Here is a 19,513-nt window from a genome sequence, read left to right as displayed (position 1 = left end):
TATCCTGCAATTTTACATTCAGTATATTTTAGAAGTAACCAGCTAGCCAAAGCTAATGACATGAATTTTCAGCTTTTGGGATTTCAGTCATTTATGCATCGGGATATTAATGAAACTCTTCACTTTAAGTTACATTCTAACAATATACAACACTAGTCCCCTAACTGAGATCTCAAACTACTAACTTTTGGTCACAATATGAAGTGTATATTACCCGTAATTACACACAAACACAGGCCTTTACGTTAACTGCTGCTGATCAGCCGTGTCAGATGCTGGGTTTGGTCCAGTTTGTACCAGTAAGTAGGCTCCTCAAAAAGAAGACAGCGGGATTGGTGACGTAGTGCAAAGCTTGTCTTAAAAATGTAGGTGTAGTTGAAGTGGAGGTACCCAGGTTGAAGGAGGGGGGCCGTGTCTGCGCTGCGGACGCGCTGAAGAAACCGGCTTCGCCTTGAGGCCCATGGAGACCCAGGGTGGAAGACATGACAGCAGGGCAAGTGAGGCGGACTAAACATGCTTTATTTGTTTAATATATTAAACATTACACCTGTGCCAACTCATGCACGTCAGTCTGTGTCTCACTGGAGACGGCGACTGCATCAGGGCGCCAGAGGAAAAGCAATAAACAGAACTACGTCAGAATCGCAGATGACTAGAATGGAAACCGTGAAGAAAAATAAAAGTACTAAAATAAGTACCATGTATTGGTGCGTACATCTCAGAGTCCGTCTTTGCCACCAAACGGAGGAAGGAAGACCCCGGCATGCTGTCTGTTACCCAGAAACCTTTGCAGGCTGAGAGATTCAAGGATGCTGCAGTCACCTGTCTATTGTGAGAACAGGGGCCGTAGCAGTGTGAACTGGTAACAAAAGCACCAGGCGCCTTGTCTACATACGGCCTGCAAAAAGGTTGTGGGTTTATATATCTCAGCTGTGCTTTGTTTTCTTGCTCATCTATTCAGGGAAACTTACATGCCACTTACACTTAGACAAGGAAATGGGGCCACGTTTGGTGCTGGTGTGAACGGTTTGTGTCAGAGATGACCTGGGTTTGGGCAACCAGGCACAAAAGCAGAGGAAGCAGGTGTGCAAATATGGTCGCACTAGTGTCCACACACTTTCAGGCCTGTGTGTGTCAGTATGAAATCGTAACCTTGCACTGCACACTGCAAAGGATGAACAGCTCAGGCTTCTGCTCCGGCGACGCAAAGAACAGGCCTTGGTTTGAGCAAAATCAAAAGCATTGATACACAGACTTAAGAATGAATCTGTCCTGCTCTGACGTGCATATCAAAATATCATCGCCAACTTTCTGGAGCGACAGTGAGAAAATAAAAATGGAATTAAAATCATGACAATTGCACTGGGACCCCGGGAACCTACTGTGATAAGATGTACGTTGACGACAGAATCGTCCCAGAAAAAACTATTGGTTCCATAGATATATTAATATTATAAAGTATATCTCTCCATAGCTCTTAAAAAAATAAATTCTGTGGTTTATGGAATTGAAGGAGCCACACTAAGGATCTGCGCACACATCTTAACCAACAGATTCGTGGTAAATGACCTCACAGTGTATGTATGATATCAAGGCAAATGTGAATGTTTTCACAGCAAATGACCCTACAGTAAATGCCCATCGTAGAGAATTCCCTTACTGTGACTTACTTCATAACGGGTGACTTCACAGTAATGACTTCCTTCCTAATCACTTGTCCTTCGCTCAGAATTGTCTCACTGTGAATGTCCCTACTCAAAATTCAAATGAGCTCACAGTAAATGCCCTTCATGTGAATGACTTGCAACAAATGACCTCACAGAGAACAGCGTGAAAGATGAGCATGTATATGATGTCACGCGCGCTGTGAAATCTCTCGCAAGCATGGCTCTCTGCCCGGGATGCGCAGCATGTATGATAAAATACATATTAAAAAATGTGGATGTGAGGAATAATCAGTGTCCCTCAGCAGGACGATGCCTCTCTGTAAGATGGTCAGTGTCGATGGTGCCGCAGGACACTGGAGGAGCTGGCAGCTTCCCGTCCCTGGGCGGCTGTCTCTCATGGCCGCTCGCAGCAGATTTAACTGTGCGTCGTAAACATACTTCTATAGTTTTGTAAAACACCGTGCAGCTAATGCAGGATCTGCCTCAGTGGGCAGTGCTACATGCAGAGGTGACGAACCTGACCCAGAGTCAAGGCGGAGTGGACAACAGTCGCAGGGGAATCACATTACTCTCGTCTTCAAAAATGGCTCCTTCCTACATCAAGCCTACAACTTTGGGGGAAAAAACGTTGGTCAACATATCAGTACCGTAAGGTAACCCATGCAGGGTAGACTGTGCTAGCAACACCCTACAGCTCAAGGTAACTGTCGTCTAACAGTGTCAGCAGTTGTAGTGAGACTTCTGAGGAGAAACCCGTGGAATGTTTGTCAGAACAAATGACGACAAATTAAACAAGAAATACAGACAAGAGGCCACAGCAAACAGCGGCAAAGGTACGGGAGATGGAGGGCTTCCTCCCAGTGGTGAGCAGTGCCCAAAACTGACTGGGGGCACGGCCGCACAGTGACAGGGGCCGCACGGTAACAGGGGCCGTACGGTGACAGGGGCCGCACGGTAACTCGGGCCGTATGGTGACAGGGGCCGCACGGTAACTCGGGCCGCACTGTGACAGGGGTCGCACGGTGACAGGGGCCGCAAGGTGACAGGGGCCGCACGGTAACAGGGGCCGTACGGTGACAGGGGCCGCACGGTAACTCGGGCTGTACGGTGACAGGGGCCGCACGGTAACTGGGGCCGTATGGTGACAGGGGCCGCAAGGTGACTGGGGCCGCACGGTGACAGGGGCCGCACGGTAACTGGGGCCGCACTGTGACAGGGGCCGCACGGTGTCAGGGGCCGCACGGTAACTGGGGCCGCACTGTGACAGGGGCCGCACGGTGACAAGGGCCGCACGGTGACAGGGGCCGCACGGTAACTGGGGCCGCACTGTGACAGGGGCCACACGGTGACAGGGGCCGCACGGTAACTGGGGCCGCACTGTGACAGGGGCCGCACGATGACAGGGGCCGCACGGTAACTGGGGCCGCACGGTGACAGGGGCCGCACGGTGACAGGGGCCGCACGGTGACAGTGACCGCACGGTAACTCGGGCCGTATGGTGACAGGGGCCGCACGGTAACTCGGGCCGCACTGTGACAGGGGTCGCACGGTGACAGGGGCCGCAAGGTGACAGGGGCCGCACGGTAACAGGGGCCGTACGGTGACAGGGGCCGCACGGTAACTCGGGCTGTACGGTGACAGGGGCCGCACGGTAACTGGGGCCGTATGGTGACAGGGGCCGCAAGGTGACTGGGGCCGCACGGTGACAGGGGCCGCACGGTAACTGGGGCCGCACTGTGACAGGGGCCGCACGGTGACAAGGGCCGCACGGTGACAGGGGCCGCACGGTAACTGGGGCCGCACTGTGACAGGGGCCACACGGTGACAGGGGCCGCACGGTAACTGGGGCCGCACTGTGACAGGGGCCGCACGATGACAGGGGCCGCACGGTAACTGGGGCCGCACGGTGACAGGGGCCGCACGGTGACAGGGGCCGCACGGTGACAGGGGCCGCACGGTGACAGGGGCCGCACGGTGACAGGGGCTGCCCATTAGTGGGCGGACAGCAAGCTTACGAGAAACACTGCACCGGTCAGAACTGGGGACATGGAGAAGAGATGTGGCATAAAAAACACGCAGGAACACACGGGGTTTCTAAACTCAACATTTACATAAAATGCTTGGGTTTCTACCCTGTTATGTGTTGGAATGTGGATCCGGATTGGTTCCTCCTCCCAGGGGTGGTCCCCCCCCCCCCTAAAACTCCCAGAGCGTGACCACTACTTATAATGGACCTATTATGTGTCACAGGGATAAGACAGCCTGTGTGGGGCACGGGGTGGGGGGGGGGGGGCGAGCAGGTGCAATAAACACATGTGCGTCATGAAGAGCAGCACGGGGGGGAGGGGAGTGGGATTTGACCCCATACCTTCATGCATCTTTCAAGGTGTCCAACACTCAGTGTTAGAAACTGCTGTCACTTATTAACTTGCCGAAACAGTTTCACAGTGAGGAAGAAAGGAGGTAGTGAGACAGCAGCTGACAGAGACAGATCTCTCTCTCCCCCCCCCCCCCCCCCACACACAGAGCACTGGCATAATAATCGCTAACGCCAGCCACCCTTGCCGGAAGACAGGCCTAGCCTGTGTCTGACACTGGTTGCTTAGTTGGTGTCAAGATATAGGTTGAGCTGTGAGCATGCAGTACTCTTCATGCCCAGGAGGTGGCAGCCTTCCCTGTTGGTTTGAGGGGGAGGGAGAGGACGGGGTGAGGCTGCCTATCGTCCCCCTGGGAGTGGAGCCATGGACAGGCTGTCCTCTTCCGGGATGGGCTCCAGCTCTGCGGTACGGACAGCCTGGGTGATGAGCTGCAGCTCCTCGCACAGCGTCTCGAACCGGAATGCCACGCGGATGTCGGGCACGTTTGTGCGCCGGATGTCATTGCCCTCAGGGCCTTCCTTCAAGTAGCCAGGGCCCAGCCAATAGCTCTTTGCCTGGGGAGAGGGGCATAGGCGGGCCTCAGGACTGGCTGGAGATGTCTGGGGCAACATCTGCCACTTAATTGACAGAAAGAAGAAGTGGAGCAGGATGAATGCTGATCTATACTTCTGTGCCAAATTGACGGCGTAAGTATGGCATAGCCTCGCCGTAGCCTGACGTGCATCTCCCCAGAAATGTAACCACATATCGTGGAAATACAGACCACAAAAACCGTGATTGGTCTACACTCAGGATGACGGCGCCAATTTCACTTCCCTCCGTTAAGACGAAAAAAACGTAAAAGTAGTGTAGACACTAATTTTAGAAAATGCGTAAAAAGTGTAGCAGCTCGACCTTTTTCCAAATCTGCCTACGGGAAGTTTGGAAAAGAGCGAACATAACCAGAGTACGATAAATGGATGCCTTGTTAAATGTTGTTTTTTTTCTATTTCAATTGTGTTATTGAACGATTGAATATATCGTAGGGGTGGGAAGACAAATGCAACACCCAGAACTATGTACCGCCTAGTGTTTTGCAGTCTGATTGCAGTGACACAAACGCACCGGGGGGGGGGGGGGCACTTGTATAGGTCACAGCATAAGCTCCACAAAAGTATAAATCAGCCTATAGACATGTGGATGGGGCTGACGAGGTGTGGGCGTGACCTTAGAGAGGGTGGAGTGGCGTGTGAGTGGCTGGATTCGCTGGTGGTGGAGGGCAGACTGACCTTGTGGAAGAAGCCGCTCATCAGCACGCTGTTCCTGGCCAGCTCGCACATGTCGCAGGAGCTCAGCTTCCACACCTGGGTGGCGATGCTGTACTCCTCCATCAGCGGCTCCTGAGGGCCACATGGAACACGTTAAGGGGAATGGGGGGGGGGCATCATACGTGTGCGTCTACACGCATTTCATAAAAGACGTAGGCGCGGATTTCGGTACTACCCCCGAGTGTCCGTCGCTCACCTTGGTGAAGTGGAACTGCAGCGGGTCGTCGGTGGACAGGGAGACCATGAGGCCGCGGGACAGGTACTCGGGGAGGGGGTTGCGGTGGTAGCTGAGGAAGAGGCTGTTGTTGCTGAGGGGCGACATGGCGATGCCCACCTGGGCCAGGTAGTACAAGTACTGCAGCACCGGGGCCTGGGACAGGAGTGGCCATGGGTGTCACAGTCATGTCACCGGGAGACGGGTGGCCGCACCCCCACCCCCCAAGGCGTTGAGCGGCGGCAGATCGAGCCTCACCTTCCTCAGCAGGAGGCCATGCGAGATGTTCTCGGAAAGCATGAATCCCGACACCAGGTGATGAATAGGCCCCGCCTCTCCGCAGTGCGGCCGCAGAACGAAGGTGCGGAAGCCACGCTTCCTGAATCCCAACCCCAAAAGGACAAATTCAGCCTGTCAGTCTTTTGGGGACATTTCTAGTCCAAGATGCAGTGCTGTTTACTAGCTGTTGGAGCCCAGGGGGAAGAGCAGATGCTGGACATGGAGGAGTCCCGCCTGCCTTTAGTGGACATCCTTGGCACCGTACCTTCGCAGGTGGTTGAGCACGGTCATGTTGGCGTACATGTAGTAGAGGTAGTAGGAGTAGGGTGGGTTGTCCTCCTCCGTCCAGTCAACTGGAAGGGGGCTGTCCAGATTGAAAATGTGGTTCTCCGGCTTGGACTCATCATCCACGCTATCAAAGCCCACCACCTGAACTCAGACACACCAGATGTTAATGGCACCTTTAAACACAAAGACTAACTTCCAGAAATAATCCAGAAATGATGTTCAACACAATCCGTGATGGACACGCGGCCACTATTAGATATTTACAGTCGTTATTTATCCTATAAGTCTGAAGCCAATCTTTGGAGACACAGGGAACAACACAGAGAAGCTCCCTAGATGGGATACCAGTCCTCTGCAGGGGACATATAATTTATGGGAAAGTTAGACACCAATTAACCTAAATGTGTGTTTCTTTGGACTTTGGGACTTGAGCTTATAGTAGCGCTGGCCAATTTTATCCTGAAAGGGCCAGTGTGCATGCAGGTTTTTGGGATAACCTTTAGGTCAGCTGATCAAACCCAGGTGTGAGGACTCTTCAGCCAATCAGTGCTCTACTCAGTAATCCAATTAGGGAACTGCAGCAAAATTCCGCACACACAGCGGCCCTTTCTGGATAAGATTGGCCACCCCTGGCCTACAGCATTTAACTACAGCAGCAATGCTTATTAGGCAATGTGGCTTTCAGAAAGGTCTCTTGTTCCCCCCCCTCACACACATGGTGTTATAAGGTCTATCAGCAACACCTAGAAAAGCAGAACCCACATGCTGGAGGAAAAGATGCAGCTCTGGGTGGCTCAGGGGATTGATGGTGGCCTCAAACAGCGGCAAAAAGATGTTTTCCAGCATCTCCTGGAAGTTGGCCAGTTGCTTCTTAGTGTGGTAGACGTCACTGAGAGAAAACCAGAGGAGAACATTAATCTCATGGGCGTGGCCGGCTTATTTGTTTTGTGATCCGAGAAGGGTATCTGGTGCATAAAATGCAGAAGAATAAGGTCCACTAAGTGCAGAGGAGTCACTAGGCTGGTGAATTTGAGACTGAAGTTCTGAATGAATCCTAATGAATGCAAATGAGGCGGCGGCCATTTTACCAGGGAACGAGTGAATAACAGGAGCCAGAAAAACCCAAAAGTTTCTTCTGTATACCTTTGGTCCGTAAAAAAATCACAAAGCGAGAAATTTGCGCATTATGATAATTAATTTAACGAAGCGTTATTGTGTCTCATTGCGAGTGTATTTAGACTTTATGGTCAGCTGTGGGGATAGATTATTTCCTTCAAATGTTATGAAGAAATGGCTCGGCCCTTTTGCTTGAACAAAATACAGATTTTTATGGTCCTGAGCACTTATTTTAAATTTAGTTTCTTTAACGCTGAAAAGAAACATCAAATTTTCTGCATCCGAGCAACATATGACATCTTCGGCATTCCCTGGTAAAATGGCCGCTACGTAATATGCATGTAACTTAATACAACCCATTAAAACTGACCCTAAAAACACCTGTGAGCTATTTATGGGAGTATGTCAGAGTACAGTCCTCTAATGGTAAGTTTCTGCCTTGGAGAGGGGAGTACTCACAAGAGACGAGGCACCTGGACCAGCCAGCGCACGTTGTCAGAGTAGACGCCATGACGGACAGCCCAGAAAGCCAAGCGGTCCCACTCGTCCCGTGAGCGCCCATATATGGACAGACGCAGCTCTGCATTCTGGTACTTGCTCTCCTCCAGGTCTGACATCACTTCCTGTGTTGGGCATGCACACAGACGTGAACGCACACACACATGCACACACTTTCACTTTACCATTAGCCATGGTAGGGTGATCTTGAATTCACCACCATATCGTTTTGGTGAAACGTGAAGGTATATAATGCTGTCATACTAATTTACTTTGTTAGAAAATATCCTGCAATATAATAACAGGAATTGTTCTAAATTTTACTTACCATATACAAAAGTTAATAATCACATACTCCTTCCTGACTGATTTTATGCTTGGTATGCTTACAATTTTTAGCCAAATACACCAACTTGTCCACCAGGGTTTAAAAAGTGGTTCCGTGACCCATAGTACACAAACCTTGTACAGTGGTGTTAGTATAATTTACATAATGGACATTGCAGTTAGTGTAGGAAAATAAAATGGTTTTCATTGCAAACTGGCTTTTAGATGGTTTGAGTCTATTGCCTGACTGTGGACTCATTTCTGTAGCTAAACTGGACTGTAGATGATGTCTCACCTTGATGATGTGTGCAAAATACTTCCCCTCGATGTAGTTGTCGGTCTTAATGAAGATTTCCCGTAGAATGGACTCGCCAATGGGGTTGTATTTCGCATTGAACTTGTCGAAGCGGTGGAAGGTGTTACGGTCCTGTAAGGGATGAGGAGCTATGAGATTTGGGGTATTGATCATGAAGAGGTGTTGGTTATAGGGCTGTGCAGTAATTTGATTGCACAAGCTAAAGACTATTTGCTATCAAACCCATAGCCCCGCCCACAGACTATCTCTCATCATACCCAGAGCCCCGCCCACAGACTGTCATCATACCCATAGCCCCGCCCACAGACTATCTCTCATCATACCCAGAGCCCTGCCCACAGACTGTCATCATACCCATAGCCCCGCCCACAGACTATCTCTCATTATACTCAGAGCCCCGCCCACAGACTGTCATCATACCCATAGCCCCGCCCACAGACTATCTCTCATCATACCCAGAGCCCCGCCCACAGACTGTCATCATACCCATAGCCCCGCCCACAGACTATCTCTCATCATACCCAGAGCCCCGCCCACAGACTATCTCTCATTATACTCAGAGCCCCGCCCACAGACTGTCATCATACCCATAGCCCCGCCCACAGACTATCTCTCATCATACCCAGAGCCCTGCCCACAGACTGTCATCATACCCATAGCCCCGCCCACAGACTATCTCTCATCATACCCAGAGCCCCGCCCACAGACTGTCATCATACCCATAGCCCTGCCCACAGACTGTCTGCCATCATACCCATAGCCCCGCCCACAGACCAACTGTCATCATACCCATAGCTCCACCCACACTCTCCTCCCACCATGAACCCTGTCCGCGACTCTCACAGCATGCATGTCGAGTGTGTCCACGCTCAGGTCGAAGGCCGTGAGGTTCATGCACTCGAAGACCTCCATGAGAGTCTGGCCCCTGCCCTGCTCTATGTGCACAATCTCCTCAGGATTCTTCTTCATGGCCCGCTTGATGAAGCGAAGGAGGTGCTTCTGGTTCATGCAGGAGGAGGCGTGAATGTGCGTGTCCACCTACAGGAGGAAGGAGTACAAGGCATCACCAAGTGAATCACCTGGGTGTAGAGTTCACAATCTTATTGAAAAAACCAAAGACAGGCCTACTTTGGGTTTCATTTATTAAGAATGATGGGCATGTTCTATGTATGCCAACAGGATGGAATCACCTTGCGGATGTTATAGAAGTCACGATGAGGGACCTTCTTCTGAGCTGCCAGTTCCTTCATTTCATTCAACAGGATGTGCATCTGAAACTTGGAGCTCAGATACTGCAGTCGGCGGTAGCAGAAGGACTTCCTGATGGCCACCCGTGAAGACAGAAAGCCATCAGTGTCAGCTAACAAAATGACGGGATACAGTGTAGGGATGCTGGGCGGTTTAGCTGAAGTGATGTCATACTTATAGTTAAGGCTCATTGACTTTTGGTCTCCATGGAGACCAACTTTGTTGTACTCTTGCCTTTATCTGTTTCAGCCAGCTGTCCCTGAAACAGTCACTGCTGCTTCTGGAGCGGAATGTGTTTCCAGGTTGAGGTGTCTTGGACATCTCCGTACTTATCCGTTACCCCGCTGGCTCATTAGGGATTAGTTTGAGAGCAGTCCTGATGGACTCCTGACATATTTCACTTACACTGGGCCATTGATGATAAGGGCCATCATCATGTTCATGTCGGTGATGTATTCTTGTAAGTCTGGGTACGGCAGATCTAGCTCGGTACTCCTGGGAATAGCGCAGGAAAAGTTGTATCAACAGCTTGTATGCCATACATTAGCAACTATGCTCAAAGTCTGGTAGGCAGTATGCTTGCTATAAAATAGACAAACTTAGGTTAGCATGTATTCTATGCAGAGGTGAGTAATCTAGGTCCAGAAAGTAGAAGTCCAGACCAAGTTTTTGTTTCAACCAACCCGTTGAGTATAAAGAGTCACGGTCGCAGAATACTCAATAGGTTGGTTGAAACAAAATCTTGGTCTGGACTTCTACTCTCTGGACCTGAACTGCCCACCTCTGACTCTGCATCTCTGGTCACTCACTTCTCAAGGGTGTTCCTCTTAGTGTAGACATGGACCACGCCATCCACCATCCTGAGGCCGTACCCTATGTCTGCTGGCATGTTTTTGGGGTCTTGGCCTTCATAGGGATGAGTTTTTGAAACCGGTGGGTGCACAGGGGCATCTGTGGAGGATGAGGGGATAGCAAGAGGTGAGGTCTCCTTCTTCACCACTCTACTTTCCACCCCGAGGCACCTCAAGCCTCCAGCTGACAGGGACCCCCACCTGCGGCCACTGGTGTCTCTGGGATGTCCTCGTAGACGCGCAGCACTGGCGGCTTCTCACCCAGCTCCTGCAGGTAGCACGATGTAGTTCTGCAGAAGCCCTGCATCGACAGGGCCATGTGCTTCTGCCGGATCAGCAGGGCCTTCACCACACACTTGGCTGCGTCCAGCAGGTCCGTGAAGGGCACCTGGAGGGGGGCATATGGACGGGCGTCTGGGAAAACTTGCCCTTGCACCTCAGCTTCAAGAGGTCAGGATGTGGTGATACAAATAGGGCAAACGTTTGCGAAAAAATATAGTCATCAACCTGCAGGTGGATGTAACAGATCCAGTTCTGAGTGACAAATTCTTAGTGTTTATCATGCAGCTCCTTCACAGCTCAAGGCACGGTTAGTCTGACCATGTAGGAGCCTTGTGCTGTGTTTGCTCTTCAGGGGACACAGACCAGGGACAGTCTCTCTGCAAGCCAGAGGCTCTTACCCCACATTTCTCCTCTCCAGAGATGGTCACGCGCTGAAACTCCCGTTCTAGGGTCACCTCCTTCTCTTTTGAAGCGTGGTCTACGTGTACTTCATTCTGCTCCCTCAGTAGCCTGTGAGGGGGAGGAGCATGTGTCCAGATGCATTATGGGGCACCACCAATAGGCCCGGGGATCTTGTTTTGGGCGCCGCAGGTCCTTCGTCAGAATATGATAGATGTTTCGTGGACGTCGAACATGCTTTTGACTCATGATGTGTGGATGCAGATGGTGCCATCAGCCTCCTCTCAGTATGCAGTATGCAGTATGCAGTATGCAGTTTGCTGTATGCAGTATGCAGTATGCAGTTTGCAGTATGCAGTATGCAGTATGCAGCAGCCAGGGCCCCTGGCTGACAGCCGTGATTAGGAAACTCCTCAAATACTTTTAATAATGTCTCCCCATATGAAGCAGTTGTGACTTTCTGTTTTTGGGGACAGCAAGCTGGGAACACAACATTAAGCAAATCGGACTGGCTGGATATTAGGCTGATGGAGCACCTTGGCTGCTCTGGCTGAGTCTTGATTCATTGAAGACAATGTTGCAGGTGGTGGCGCTAAGAGCGCAGTCAGAGTGACTCGTGACTATGGTGACCACTGGCACCAATCAAAAAGGAGGACACCTGCGTCCAAAAAGGAGGCCGAAGGGTCAAAAAGGAGGCCGAAGGGTCAAAAAGGAGGACACCCACTAAAAGTTTAGTGGGGGTAGGGGGGGTGCTACATATCATAAACATACTGTGGAAGCCAAGAAAAGTTGATGATCTACCTATTTCGATAAAACTACATAAAAATTTCATTGCAAGCATGCCCACTCTCAATGTCCATAGTACATGCCAGTTTCACATTTGTGGTGCGTTCGGGGGTTGGAGAGAGCTGTGGTAATTGTTGATGAGGTGGGGGGGGGGGGGGGGGGAGAACAAGGGGACTAAAAGGAGGACAAGGGGGCTAAATAGAGAACACCCAACAGCATTCCGGACAGAGGGCTGGAAAACCGGACTGTCCGGGAGACATCTGGATGAGTGGTCACCCTACTCATGACAAAACTCAGAGACTGAACAGATATTTATCTGCATTACCCACTCGTGATCGACCAGGAGAAAATGATCAAGTCAGCTAAAATTTTGCTGCGCATGCTATAGAGATGACTACAAGCCACATTTGCTGATACATTGTAATGCTCGCATGTAGCATCCTCCCATGCTAACATGCTAACCCACCACCACAGTGATGTTTTCCAGCACATGCTGAGCTACATGCTTTTGCAGAGACATGCTAGCATACAGAAATGCAGACATACCAACGTGCTAGCATGCTATTTTGACACTGTAACATGCAAAAATACTGATGCGTTACCCTCATGGCATGCGAATATGTTGACATGCTTAGCATGCAGAAACTAATAGGCTGACCTGTTAACAAGCTCAGGTGTTAGCCTACTAGCATGCTAATGTGCTGACATGCCATTATACACAGACGCTGACACAGACCGCTGGCATGTCGTCACGTTAACACGCTACCACACACTGGGCTGGAACGCTGACGCGTAGACATTCAGCGCACTCACTCCAGATCAGCAGCGCTGTCGATCTTCAAGAAGTCCTGCTTGGCTCGCAGCAGGATCTCAGGCTCCAGCCTGGGGAAGGGTGAGGCACGGCAGGCAGTGCGTGAGCAGGCCAAGCAGAGACAGGGGATGGGAAAGAGACTCGCAGAGATATGCAGAAAAACACAGATATAAACCGATAACAGCAATACACACAGATCCAGAGACCCCAGCAGACACACATAGATACAGACAGACATTAAACAGAAATGTCCAAAAAAGGAAATACTAACTCACACACACAGGGTTAGAGAGAGACACAGAGGTAGATGGAAAACACCAGGAAAAATACAATCAGACTGCAGAGGTCAACCTGATTAGTCAAAGAGCTTTGAGGGCTGTGGCCAAGCTGCTGGAGGAACCCCAAGCTGACAGCGTGATTAAAGCAGCCCACATCCTAACCTGTGTCACCACGACAACTGCGTCCACTGTTAGTGGTCCTTCTGTAACAAGTTGCCCAATCATACAAAAGCGGCTCATTCTGGGACGCGTTTGAGTGTCTATCTGTATCCCTCCCGTGTTTGTCTCAGTGCTACTACAAGGGTATGTGTCTTGGTGGCATGTATATGTTTGCACATGGACCTCAGTATGTCACTGTTTATCTGTGTGTCACTGCATGAGTTTTACATACACGCAAATGTGCATAAGCGAGAGTTGGTGTCTCACTTGATATCTTGGCTGATCTGCCTCTCCAGACGGTGTCGCCGTTCCTCCAGCTGCTCAATGGGAGACTCCTCTGGGAACTCATAGGGGGCGCTGCGCATCTCGCTGTCTCGCGTGAACAGCTCCTGTGGGTGCAAACAGCGTGAGTTTCTGCACCCGGCATCTCTAACCACGGGCTATGAAAAAAAAACTCAAAGAAGAAAACTGTAAACAAAAAACAGATTAAGTTAAAAAGAAATCAATTTTAAAATGTTGTATGCATTGTGGGTAAGACCCCACAGCATCTGTCTTCTGTTGCTCACGCACAAACACACCTGCGGCCATCTTCCAACACTAAACGGGACGGTGAACAGTGGTGCACCTCTCTCACCTGAGCGAGTTCCTTGTATTTGCCATCCATGGAGGTTCGCAAGTCAATGGGAAAGTGCTTGAGGGAAACTGGGGTCCCCGGTAGGGATCGCTGAGGCGGGAGGGCCTTGGAGGTGGAGATACCTCGCAAATCTACCAAAAAAGGAGGTGGAGCTTTACTAGGAGATTTTCCATTGGCTGACAGAGAACCATCAAAGACCAATCATGGTTCACACCATATGACAAATGCTGAGAGATGCTTGTTGCGGTGTGTTCATGACAGAGAAGAGATCAGCCACCTGGACCTGATCTGATAACAAAAACCTCGCGGCGTAACAGTTCTGTGTCTCCACACAGTGTGCGAACATTATGCAAACCACACGTTGCCTCCTAGACAGTTACTGTCCACACATTCACAATCCTACCCAGAATGCCAAGCTGGTACATGTACCAGGGTAGCACTGATTGTGATGGAGAGTAAGGGGCAATAACCCCCCCCCCATCTTGGGGCTATGGGCTGTTTACAGGCTCAGCAAAGTACCCATCAGATGCAGAGCTTGTTAAAGGGATAAATTTAGCTGTCTGTCCTTCTGAGCTTTTAGTTACCATAGCGATTATGCCCTGTGTTTGTGCAAGTACAGCAGCGGAAGAAGGTCAAAAAAGAAGAAGAAAGGCTTCTGGATGTGCAGACAACCCCAATCTTGGTCCTGGAAAAACATCCAGACAATCCTTCCCGTTCCCGGTCTTAGAAAATACCCAGAATCCCTTTCTGCCATCAAAATGCCCCCCCCACTCCTTGTCAGCTGTGGTCTCCAGTCACGCAGCATTGGCATCCCGATGATGTCCTTCACGTGAAAATAGAACCAAATACTGAAAGATCTCAAGACCACAACCAGAAGATACACAAAAATACACTCACACAAAGCCCTGAAGGACATGATCTCCACTAACCCCAAAACACAAACACATACACATGCTGATCTCAGCTGGAAAAACACTGAGTACCTAAAACACAATCACATTCATCTCATGGCACTCACCCCCAAAGCTGTGTAACACTGCTATTCAGGATGTACAATTCACCACATAATAGAACCTTATAAACTGCCAGAAAATGCTCGACTATCAGCAGATCTTTCAATATACTGCGCTCCTCGTTTATGGGTTATGTGGTCCTAAGATGGATGCAGACGCTGTCCAAGCTGCACACATAAGGACAATGACACTGGTGAGATAGATTTAAAGTCCTTAATCTCATTTAACTGGAGCGGATGGGGATGACCCCCATTTGTAAAGACTGACAAAATGGTGCAATGCTGACAAACACAGACCTTTAAAAAATTATGGCTCTTGCCGTGATTTTACTGTCCTTAATCGTAATGCAGTTCAATGTGGGGACATGGAAAGAGAGAAGCACCACTATTTTGTGAACGCCGTGTTCTATTCTGGTCACCAATGTGCAAAGAATCTCAGTAATTCTATAGCATATCTCAGACACAAACTGTACTACTGGAAACAAGTATTTCCAGTGTATGATATCATAATGTGTTTCCTTATCTTGACGTAAAGCACCTTATTAAACAGGTCCAGTAAGCAGGTAGACTAGTATGAGCAGCCATAACACGCAGAGGTGCACACCAGCATACCCAGCTACAGACGCATTTCCAGTTGTCAGTGACTGGTGACAAGTCTGCTGGGAAAAAGCATGTAGCTGAATTTGGGCCATTAAGTGCCAGAGAAACCAGCCTGGCCTGTCTGGAGGTGTGACTGGCAGAAAAGCGGGCGAAGCGGGCAAAGCGGGCAAGGCAGGCAAGGCAGGCAGATTGTGCACAGAGGCATCCATTAGCTGCCCCTTTGATACAGAGGCATCTCTGAGATAAGAGTGTGTGTGTGTGTGTGTGTGTCCAGGTTATGTATATATTACATTGTGGGGATCAAATGTCCCCACAATGTGATAAAATCTGTTATTTTGACATTTTTTCAGTTCCCACAAGGGGAAATTCAATTTTATAAAAATCGGTGACATCAACCAAAAAACTAAAAATGCCAAAAGTCTTGTACTTTGTTTGGTTACTTATGGTTAAGGTTAGGGCTCGGTAGGGGTTAAGGTCGTCATGTTGGGATTACAGATTTCCCCTAGAAGTGAATGGAATTATATCCCCGCAAAGATATAATTACAAACCTGTGTGTGTGTGTGTGACTGTGACACACTGACCACACCTTTGCTTGGGGTGAAGTAAACATCCACAAACACACATTTCTTCTACTCAAGGTCACTTATGGCTCACAATTGGCACATTAAATTACTTTATTTCTAGGATGCTCACATTATAGACTGAGTTAATGGGTCCCAAATGGTTCCCTTTTTCTTGCAGCACTGCATGAAATCGCAGCCTCTGGAGCGGCCCGTGGGAGCGTGTGGCAGCAGGCGGGGGGCAGCTGGGGCCTCGCCTGGCATGGGAGGGGGGGGCGCTTCTTGGCCCCCCAACTACTAGAGCCTCTGTTAGCGGTGTCCTGCTGAGCACTTCGAAACACAATCGCATGCGGTACATGCAGCCACTGACATGCTGAGACGTGCAGCCAGGCCACACTGGAATAAGCATACATTCGTACTCAAAACGGAGACCCAGGGAGAAGGGGAAAGAGGAGGAGAGTATCGCTGGGATGGTCTGCTGTGTGCTGCTGCTTAGTGTGGCTACAGTAGCTAGGAAAGCAAAAGCAGCTTGAGAGGCTAATTGTCGGCAAGAGGAACGTACCGAGTGGCCCGGTCTGGCTGGCGTAGCCTCCGCTGCGGCTGGATGCAGAACAAAACAGAGATGGGATCCCCCCCACCCACCCACCCCTCGTCTCTAGCTGCCGGCTTCTTAACAGCCGTCACTGAAAGCTTCCGCATTTAAATAGCACTGACACAGGGCTGGAATGTACCACATGTCACTGGGAAGAGGGGGAGATGGCGGAGAGCGCCACATCTCACAGGCTGCACTGCGCGGTGGCTCTGAGTGGGATCCCCCCACACAGTGATGCTGCCTTCCAGCCCTGAATGCTGCTCTAGGGAGTAAGATGCACACACATGCCTGGCTGCTGCCTTTCCAGCTTGCATTTTGCTCTGGGGGATTTTCTGACTGATTGACTGGATACTCTGCAGCAGCGCAGAAAGACATACATACATTCCTGGCTGCTCCCCATGTCCGTTTGTAATGTTTTAAACAATGCCAGTCAGTAATGAGGTCAAAAGAAAGCTTTGGTGTGCAGGATGAACTCAAAATATAACAGCTGGCCAAGCAGAGCCTCGTACTGAGACACACACATTTGTTTTTATATCTCTAGGTGGACCTTCCATTCATTTCCACGGGAAAAACTCAAATCCCAACATTGACATCCTTGAGCCCTACCCAGCCATAATGTTAACTATAAGTAACCAAACAAAATACAAGATTATTGGCATCGTTAGTTTTTTTGATTGCAGTCACAGATTTTTATAAAATTGAGTTTCCCTTGTGGGGATGAAAAAGGTGGTTCCCACGACATGAAAATAAGAGGCTTTTTGTCTCGATGTAATATAAACAGCCTTCCCCACGACAGAAACAAACTGTTTGGTTCAGCCTGCGTCAGCCATGGTGCGGCTGCCACAAGATCAGGCAGAAGACAACACTGCCAAGCACTCCCCCCCCCCCCCCACACACACACACACCACTGAGCTGCTCTATCACAAGGCGACAGGAAGCTGAGGAAGTTCTAGAAAAATGCGATACACAGGACATACAGCTAGACAGCCCCAGCAATACCTGCCCCCACTCCAAGCAGAACTGATCGGCATGGCGCTGTTAGCCTTGGTGTTTCTGAACGATAAACATTTAAAAATACAGGTCTGTACAACTACAACGATCAATATAATAAGGTGCTTAAATGTGAGGTTATGAATAGCAAATGGACCTGCATGTGGTTAGTAAACTGTACAGCGGCCAGCAAGACGATCCCTCATTTATTAATTATAGTCTCTCTCAGCCCATCTGAGCATGGCAGGAGAAGCACAGGGCCTCATCTGAGCTGGTATCTGGGATGTCCGTACTGGGAACGAGTCCTTAGGCTTCCCAAGAATCACCCTGCTGTCTGGAGGGTGGCCAGACGGACCCCATCCGGCAAAGATTAGAGAAATAAAAACAAACCACAGAAACTATGGTAACAAGAGGGGGTGGAGTCTAGGGCGGTTCATACCAGAGCCCCTAAAAACAGACCCACTCAGTAGGATGCGTTATAACTAGACATCGAGGCATCATTGTCAGAAGCTGAAGATCCAGAGCAGAGAGCTACTGAACACCAGTTAAAATGATGTTACTACATGCACCACAGCCCCCACCCACAGCCCCCACCCACAAACAGACATTTCAACACAAAGGTGTGCATCTGCGTGAGTGCGCGGTTTTGGTTGTGAATTGTTCCTTGAAGTATTCTTTCCTCTGAAAACTAGTGTCAGTCTCATATGTGAAAAGCCTGGTTGCTAAAGGCTGTGTCACGCACCCACTAAGATTTCTGCAGTAGAAACAAGCCCATTTACTCAGCGAGGAGTCAAATGAATGCAAATTCACTGCAAAGTGACACATGGGGCACAGAAAGAATTCCTTACCTAATGCAGTTCTGAAAGTCCAGCACTAATAATGTACAAGCCTTGGGAGATACTGCCGTAAATGCAAGCTGACAGAATCGGTGTACTCTGATTGGGTGGCAAGGGCCCAATCAAGATTCTCCAAGGGATGGAATTATGGGCAGGCAACAGGTAGGAGCCATTTATGAAATACTGCTGCCTACCAGCTCAGAAGCTACTGGATTTCCATGTGAAAGTAAACTCTGCCTCTCCTTGCCATTTGAACTATGACATCTCACCCATCTATATTTAGAAACGCAGTCCGGGGCAATTGGCGTCAGCAGGCAGAAGATGACTCCTTATCATGCATAACTAAAAATGCAGAAGATCGGTTGTTCATTTAGTTTGAATTATGTTTTTCTTCCCTCCTGTGGTCGTTACTGAGAACTGCACCCCCATTAAACAATAATCACTACCACACAACTACTGCAGTAAAACAAACCGTGTGCCGCTGCAGTAAGAAACAAAGAACTAGAGAGCTACTTCCCGGCCACCATGAGACTTACGGATAAAGCTGATGCTACTGCTTCAGTGGGGATCCAGTGTGCTGAGGCTGAAGGTGCAGGCTTTCCCAGGAAAAATGATCCATGCAGGGATGGCAGCACGTTTAGGGGACCCTGTCTCTGTACGACTGGGGTGGAAGTGGGACAGACAGCCTTTTGAGCAGAGGGACCAGTTAACACCCACTAGGGCTCCTATCAGATGCAGCCCCTAATCAGTACAGAAGGTTCCAGCTCCACCCCGAAAAACACCTCAGCTCAAAAAAGATACACAGCTCCCTCCCCACCAACACAGCCAGTCTGCGGGGTGAGGAGACGCCATCTGTGCGTGTGCGTGTGCGTGTGTGCCGTGACATCATGTGGTGCCGCAAACACGTCTGCAGGGATCCGGCGCCCTTGTTTCTCAGGGGAGGCTCACGTTTCAGTCTCTGGCTCCCCTCCCCAAATAGACAAATCATCACGGTGAGCCTCAGAGCCCAGTGTCCCTAATTCGGCAAGAAGAATCTTACCCAGAGCCATTAACACAGCTGGACATTAATACCAAGCCAACCCAGG

General features: G+C 49.8%; 1 protein-coding gene across 6 annotated transcripts in view; it reads right to left on the bottom strand.

The window, feature by feature from the left end:
- Positions 1–502: 502 nt before the first annotated feature.
- LOC111855049 (AMP deaminase 2-like) overlaps positions 503–19,513 on the bottom strand; it is a 40,731-nt gene continuing 21,720 nt past the window's right edge. For 3 of the 6 annotated variants that reach the window (XM_072715075.1, XM_023833657.2, XM_072715072.1), the window contains exons 2-18: positions 13,839–13,969; positions 13,472–13,593; positions 12,770–12,838; positions 11,170–11,281; positions 10,691–10,877; positions 10,448–10,589; positions 10,044–10,133; positions 9,581–9,710; positions 9,234–9,428; positions 8,370–8,501; positions 7,709–7,872; positions 6,896–7,022; positions 6,111–6,274; positions 5,825–5,945; positions 5,549–5,722; positions 5,314–5,424; positions 503–4,599 (exon numbers count right to left, since the gene is read on the bottom strand). In XM_072715075.1, the coding sequence (XP_072571176.1) occupies positions 4,384–4,599; positions 5,314–5,424; positions 5,549–5,722; positions 5,825–5,945; positions 6,111–6,274; positions 6,896–7,022; positions 7,709–7,872; positions 8,370–8,501; positions 9,234–9,428; positions 9,581–9,710; positions 10,044–10,133; positions 10,448–10,589; positions 10,691–10,877; positions 11,170–11,281; positions 12,770–12,838; positions 13,472–13,593; positions 13,839–13,868 (2,286 nt within the window). In that variant the 5' untranslated portion in view covers positions 13,869–13,969 and the 3' untranslated portion in view covers positions 503–4,383. Of the gene's footprint in view, positions 4,600–5,313; positions 5,425–5,548; positions 5,723–5,824; positions 5,946–6,110; positions 6,275–6,895; positions 7,023–7,708; positions 7,873–8,369; positions 8,502–9,233; positions 9,429–9,580; positions 9,711–10,043; positions 10,134–10,447; positions 10,590–10,690; positions 10,878–11,169; positions 11,282–12,769; positions 12,839–13,471; positions 13,594–13,838; positions 13,970–16,572; positions 16,648–18,964; positions 19,257–19,513 lie in introns of those variants that run through there. The other 3 variants (XM_023833661.2, XM_023833660.2, XM_072715073.1) reach the window with 3 other exon arrangements.

Source organism: Paramormyrops kingsleyae, chromosome 8, assembly GCF_048594095.1.
Source record: "Paramormyrops kingsleyae isolate MSU_618 chromosome 8, PKINGS_0.4, whole genome shotgun sequence".
Taxonomy (NCBI): Eukaryota; Metazoa; Chordata; class Actinopteri; order Osteoglossiformes; family Mormyridae; genus Paramormyrops; species Paramormyrops kingsleyae.
This window is presented reverse-complemented; position numbering and strand designations above follow the sequence as displayed.